The 7,301-nt window shown below is 41.9% G+C and overlaps 1 protein-coding gene across 1 annotated transcript in view; it reads right to left on the bottom strand.

Annotated features, from left to right (window-relative positions):
- mrpl18 (mitochondrial ribosomal protein L18) overlaps positions 1 to 7,003 on the bottom strand; it is an 18,588-nt gene extending 11,585 nt beyond the window's left edge. The window contains exon 1 of the mRNA XM_060927132.1: positions 6,968 to 7,003. Within this exon, the coding sequence (XP_060783115.1) occupies positions 6,968 to 7,003 (36 nt within the window). The remainder of the gene's footprint in view (positions 1 to 6,967) is intronic.
- Positions 7,004 to 7,301: the final 298 nt, after the last annotated feature.

Here is a 7,301-nt window from a genome sequence, read left to right as displayed (position 1 = left end):
GAGATGTGTTGCTGTCATGAAATTTCAAATGAGCCAATGTTTGGCATGAAATTTCAAAATGTCTCACTTTCGACATTTGATATGTTGTCTATGTTCTATTGTGAATACAATATCAGTTTTTGAGATTTGTAAATTATTGCATTCCGTTTTTATTTACAATTTGTACTTTGTGGGCGGCACGGTGGTGTAGTGGTTAGCGCTGTCGCCTCACAGCAAGAAGGTCCTGGGTTCGAGCCCCGGGGCTGGCGAGGGCCTTTCTGTGTGGAGTTTGCATGTTCTCCCCGTGTCCGCGTGGGTTTCCTCCGGGTGCTCCGGTTTCCCCCACAGTCCAAAGACATGCAGGTTAGGTTAACTGGTGACTCTAAATTGAGCGTAGGTGTGAATGTGAGTGTGAATGGTTGTCTGTGTCTATGTGTCAGCCCTGTGATGACCTGGCGACTTGTCCAGGGTGAACCCCGCCTTTCGCCCGTAGTCAGCTGGGATAGGCTCCAGCTTGCCTGCGACCCTGTAGAAGGATAAAGCAGCTAGAGATAATGAGAATGAGATTTGTACTTTGTCGCAACTTTTTTGGAATTTTGGTTGTAACATGCCATAATAATTTGGTGTAAGATATTTATATCTACATTAATTTTTGTACTAATTTCGTGTAAGAGTGTCACACCTTGGCGCGTGCATCTGATAGACTCTCGGGCGCTCCGGACAGCGCGCACGCCAAGCGGACTCTCGCACGCGCCATAATCAACTCGCACCTGCACAGGATTAAGGCCCAATCAGCGCGCCGATATAAAAACTGTGAAAACACACTTACTTTGCAAAGTATTGAGTTGCGTTGCTGACACATTACCGAGCCTTATTTCCTTGTTTGGTTTCCTGATCCCTGATTTCCTGTTTCTCGTCTTTGATCCTGCTGAATCTACAATAGCCTGTTTGTGCCTCGCTCGACCTATCGCCTGTTTCACCATTTTACAATTTTGCCTGCCATTCTGGATTGTTTACCATCTTCACTTGTATTAATAAACACACCTTCTGCACTTACATCCGTCTCCCAACCGTCTCTGACAGAATACTTCACCCTCCCTGATAAAGAGAAGCACATTCACCTGTTCATACGCCATGTTCAGGAACAAACTAATGTTAATGCCGCTAAAACAGACACCGTCACATGGCACAGTTGGAGTCTTGTTCCTGGATTTGACTCAAAATTTTTTAATGACTCGGACTCAAACACTGGGGACTCGAGACTGGACTCAGACTCGAGGTTTAGTGACTCTGTAGGACACAGTTATAGAAGTGAGTTATTTATAATCACACTATCTGTTATCACCCAGATAAGGATGGGTTCTCTTTAGAGTCTGGTTCCTCTCGAGGTTTCTTCCTGGTGTTGTCTGAGAGAGTTTTTCCTCACCACCGTCACCTCAGGCTCGATCATCAGGGATAAATAAATTTATTAGGGATAAAATTAGCTCATATGTTTAAAGTCTTTAATTTTCTGTAAAGCTGCTTTGCGACAATGTCTGTTGTTAAAAGCGCTATAAAAGTAAACTGACTTGAAAATGAATGGACATCATTCAGGAAGAAAATAAACATTATTTTTCATAAAATAATGAATAAAATGTACTTGTTATTGTTGGACTGTGTGGTGTTTTGTGTTGCAATTTTACTAAGTTATATTATTAGAATTGTATTCAAACTGTTTTGTTTGGTTCTGATGAAATTCTGAGGCTTTTTTTGTGTGATTCGTTTAAAAAGAATGATTTAAAAACTGCCATGTGTTCACAAATCAGGCATGACTTCTTTGGAGACTCCAACATTTGTTGATGTAATTGTATTTCTCTTAAATCAGTGAAAACACTTTATGCTTATTCAGATGTCAGATGGTTTGATTTATAGAAATGTCCAGTTTTCAGTTTTAAAGCTAGACGGCCTTTTGATTTCATAAAATTGGTGAAATTTAGTTCCGTCTGAAATGTAGTGGGGCGGCACGGTGGTGTAGTGGTTAGCGCTGTCGCCTCACAGCAAGAAGGTCCTGGGTTCGAGCCCCGGGGCCGGCGAGGGCCTTTCTGTGTGGAGTTTGCATGTTCTCCCCGTGTCCGCGTGGGTTTCCTCTGGGTGCTCCGGTTTCCCCCACAGTCCAAAGACATGCAGGTTAGGTTAACTGGTGACTCTAAATTGAGCGTAGGTGTGAATGTGAGTGTGAATGGTTGTCTGTGTCTATGTGTCAGCCCTGTGATGACCTGGCGACTTGTCCAGGGTGTACCCCGCCTTTCGCCCGTAGTCAGCTGGGATAGGATCCAGCTCGCCTGCGACCCTGTAGAAGGATAAAGCGGCTAGAGAGAGAGATGAAATGTAGTGATTGTGATATCTGTTTATTTCTGTAATATCTCACAAAATATCAGGCCATTCTGTGGCTGGGAAGTTATTTAATTTGAGGGGATTAAAGCTAATAATGTGCATGAAATCGCTCGCTTGGCGCAGTCAAGCAGACAGAGGAAGTCCGTGTGCGCATGCGCAGGTTTGCCTTCTTCTTCTTCTTTTGGGTTTTACGGCACCTGCATCCACAGTGTTGCATTACTGCCATCTACAGGTTTCCCTTTGAGCGTGCACTGACAGTTCCATCATTCTGTCGCTAAACGAACAGCTGATCACACCGAGGTGCTCGCTGAGCGCCCATATTTATTAGTTTGGTCCTGCATTTCCTTTCCTTCGTATATAACATAACGTCTTTTCTTCTCGCTTTCTTTCCGTTACTGTAGTCGCTCTTTCACGTTTCATTCGCACACTCACGTCCTCCATTTTTCTCTCCTGTTTCAAATTTGTATCCCACAATGCCTTGCGTGAACGGGGAAAGCCCACCACGTGATGCATGACGTAGTATCTTGAATTGGGTCATGGGGAAGCAGGAAAAAATAGCGGAGAATTTAGGGCCACGTGGAGATAAATTCATTAATTGTTCTATTTTTTATAAAGCTAATAAAATTGAAGTCTGTGATTTGAATTCAGTAGCTTTCAGTCACTAAACAAAAATAATTGAGTGCCGGGAAAATTCTTTTCATGACCTACACTCGAAAAATCTGAAAGGCCGTCTGCCTTTCACACTGTAAGACTTGGATGTGATTCTGATTCATCAGGTTTATCATCTCAGTCTTTGAATTTAAAGAGGTGCTGTAGATTTAAATGTGTTTTCTGAGCTGTAAACTAAATGATATGGCATCAGTAATGTGAGTGTGAATGGTTGTCTGTGTCTATGTGTCAGCCCTGTGATGACCTGGCGACTTGTCCAGGGTGTACCCCGCCTTTCGCCCGTAGTCAGCTGGGATAGGATCCAGCTTGCCTGCGACCCTGTAGAACAGGATAAAGCGGCTACAGATAATGAGATGAGATGAGATATGGCATCAGTGTTGTGGTTAATATTGACAAAATGACCATTTTTTAAAATAAAAATCAGTCCAGTTAAAAACGACTCAAAACGCTATCTAGTGGTTCAAATCATCCTGACCCTTGCAAGGCCGATGCTGATGTAGAGTCGACCGTTTGGTGCGTTCTTACATCATGAAATGTTAACGCCCTCTCATTGGAGGTGGACGGTCCACCTCCTCCAGGCCCCGCCCTTGACTGGAAGTCTGCGAAACTGCACTCATTTTCAAACATATGCTGATGAACCCTCCAAACCCCCAGCTCGCTTTTTAGCCCTTGCTTCAGTTTATAGCACTTTTTAAAATGATGCAGTGGGTGGAGTTAGGTTCAGAGCTGGGGCTGAATTTACACTTTAAAGTGACTAATTCTTCAAGAATGGGTTTCGAAAAATGTTGGAATAATGGGGACAAAACATTGTTGTAAATGAGAGCAAACAGATCATGACCTGATTTGATCTTGTTTCTGTGAAAAAGGAAATTTCATCGATGAAATCAATTCACTCGTGCCTGATGAGTGAGAAGTCAGTGTTTTTGCGTGCAGTCAGACACGGAAGGTGAAAAGTCGAATATTTAAACATGCAGTGGATTTGAGAAGAGAGATTATAGCCGAGTCTCAGCAGCGCACCCGAACACGGAATGATGACTTTCTCTTTTTCTAATGCTGAAGATGGGAGGTGATGGCGGATCAAAGGCTTGTAACGCTGAGTAGAAATGTGTTGGCCATATTTCACCCCTCCTTCCTTCCTCTCTCTTTCTCTCTCCCCTGATATTTCTCTACAGCGTGCATGATAAATAATGAAAGTCATATGTAGCTCGAGGCTCTACAGAGAGCAGCATCTTGGAGAAAATCACAGATCTCAGATCAAATGGTCAAAAAAGAAAAAAAAATAAAACAAAAAAGAAAACGAATCATTCCTCAGACCGTGACAAATGAATTGCTGGATTTGCTTTATTTGCCTCCACATGTTTTAACCCTTTAGTTGCACTCAGTTTAGAAGATACTTTATCAGTCAGAACTCAGTGTCTGTTAAATTCCAATCTCACTTATTATTTTGTACGAGTTTTCCCCAGTGTGATATTTTCTAACAAATCTAATTAATTCTACGTCCTGAAAATATCTCATCTCATCTCATTATCCTGTTCTACAGGGTCGCAGGCAAGCTGGATCCTATCCCAGCTGACTACGGGCGAAAGGCGGGGTTCACCCTGGACAAGTCGCCAGGTCATCACAGGGCTGACACATAGACACAGACAACCATTCACACTCACATTCACACCTACGCTCAATTTAGAGTCACCAGTTAACCTAACCTGCATGTCTTTGGACTGTGGGGGAAACCGGAGCACCCGGAGGAAACCCACGCAGACACGGGGAGAACATGCAAACTCCACACAGAAAGGCCCTCGCCGGCCACGGGGCTCGAACCCAGGACCTTCTTGCTGTGAGGCGACAGCGCTAACCACTACACCACCGTGCCGCCCCCTGAAAATATTAACAAATTAATCATTTAATAAACCACAGCCACTCCAGCCAGGATTAATTATTTCCTGATCGTAAATGAATTTCACTGTGATCGCCAGGTTTCACTGTTAGCTCCTAAACCAGAACTCACTCACTCTACAGCTTGTAGTAAAAATGTTTGTTCAAATGCTGGACTCAAAGTCCCAGAATGCAATGCAGCCGAGTTACCCGTAGCAGATACGCGTCTCGGCTAGTTAGCGATCTATGAGATGACGAGTGAAATTGGATTAGCATCTACACAGAATTAGAAAGCTGGACAGACTGAAACACTAAAGCGCCGCTGCATCTCTCTTTGCGCAGACATTAAGCGAGAAGAAAATCCAGCATTGTGGGTAATGTAGGAAATTTAACCGAAATGAAAATAGACCAGCATGATGAGAAAGAAGTTTAAGCTAAAAATTCAGTTCTATAAAGCTGAATAATATGCAAAATGTTCAGAGTGGATTATTTTCCTTTAATGATCCTTTATGTTGTTTGGTCCAGAAGAAACTGAAATATTACATTTGGTATTAATCACTCCGTTATGTGTGAAGAACAATACATTTGTTTGTTTTTTCCCATCTCCATTTATTTAATGTATTTGTCTAAAAATGTGATTAATTCTGTTTCTTATTAGTGTTCAACTTCAAAATAGCCTGCATGTTGAATTAACAGAACATTTTGAGTGCAATCGAGTGAAAATGTTAACGTTAAAGCTGTACTACCTTTCAGATTTTTCAAGTGCAGGTCATGAAAAGAATTTTCCCGACACCCAATTATTTTTGTTTAGTGACCAAAAGCTACTGAATTTGAATCGCAGACTTCCAATTTTATTAGTTTTAAAAAAATAAAACCATTAATGAATTTATCTCCATGTGGCCCTAAATTCTCCGCTATTTTTTCCTGCTTCACCATGACCCAATTCAAGATACTACATCATGCAACACGTGGTGGGCTTTCCCTATACATGAAAGGCATTGTGGGATACAAATTTGAAACAGGAGAGAACAATGGAGGACGTGAGTGTGCGAATGAAATGTGAAAGAGCGACTACAGTAACGGAAAGAAAGCGAGAAGAAAAGACGTTATGTTATATACGAAGGAAAAGAAACACAGGACCAAACTAATAAATATGGGCACTCAGCGAGCACCTCGGTGTGATCAGCTGTTCGTTTAGCGACAGAATGATGGAACTGTCAGTGCACGCTCAAAGGGAAACCTGTAGATGGCAGTAATGCAACACTGTGGATGCCAGCTGCTGTAAAACCCAAAAGAAGAAGAAGAAGGTAAACCTGCGCATGCGCACACAGACTTCCTCTGTCTGCTTGACTGCGCCAAGCGAGCGATTTCATGCACATTATTTGCTTTAATCCCCTCAAATTAAATAACTTCCCAGCCACAGAATGGCCTGATATTTTGTGAGATATTACAGAAATAAACAGATATCACAATCACCACATTTCAGACGGAACTAAATTTCACCGATTTTATGAAATCAAAAGGCCGTCTAGCTTTAAATAAAAAAGATTTCATGGCAGTTTTACGCATATTGTGTCTTTGTGTGTGTGTTTTATGCTTTGTGCTCACAATTTTCACCTCATATGTTGTTTATAAATGGAGTAATATATTTGTTAAGGTCTGTAAGACTGTATGCTAATGTAGAAAATAGAAATATTTCAATTTTGTCTTATTTATAACACAGAAACAAATACTTTTAGGTTTTTAGAATGAATCTTTGCACAAAAGCAGCCATAAAATGAAATAAATTCTCAGATAAATATATGCTAATGCAAATGCTAAGCATTTCCTTTTTCTACTCTTTAGCCTTGTGTAAAGCGAAATAAAAAGGATTGGTTTTATTAATCATAGAGGTAGAGTGTGTAATAAGCTAAGTGGCCTTCAGAGTGGTTCCCCATGGACGCGCTCCAGTTAAGAGTTTGATCGTCCGGGTGGGAAGTGAAGTTAGCAGGGAGGAGAAAACCCCTTCATCACTGTCCTCCCTCTCTTTCCTTCCTTTAATCAGTACACAAGCTTACACACATGCTGCGTTCACCGGGACGTTGTGGCCCTGTTCGGACTGATCCGTCATCCGTATAATCGAACAATCGTTTGAAAACAGCCACAACCCCACGTTCCGGTACTGAGACGCCGAAGAATGAAGTTTAACTGAAATCTGACGATTAATCCGAGGTGCGTTTATCACAGTGAAACATCAGAGGAAATCCTGTGCTCATTTTTTCCCCTTTTCATTTTTTATTAATCCGTCCTGGAAACCACAGAGGCGCTATCTGATGGGTTTTTAATGAAAGCTGTCGGGTCACTGAGAGGTCACTCGAGGACCTGAGATGGACTCTGGCTTTAAGCCACACAGATAAAATAAATAGTTC

Source organism: Neoarius graeffei, chromosome 8 (genome assembly GCF_027579695.1).
Source record: "Neoarius graeffei isolate fNeoGra1 chromosome 8, fNeoGra1.pri, whole genome shotgun sequence".
Taxonomy (NCBI): Eukaryota; Metazoa; Chordata; class Actinopteri; order Siluriformes; family Ariidae; genus Neoarius; species Neoarius graeffei.
The sequence above is the reverse complement of the archived record's forward strand: the minus strand, read 5'-3'. Positions and strand labels throughout refer to the sequence as shown.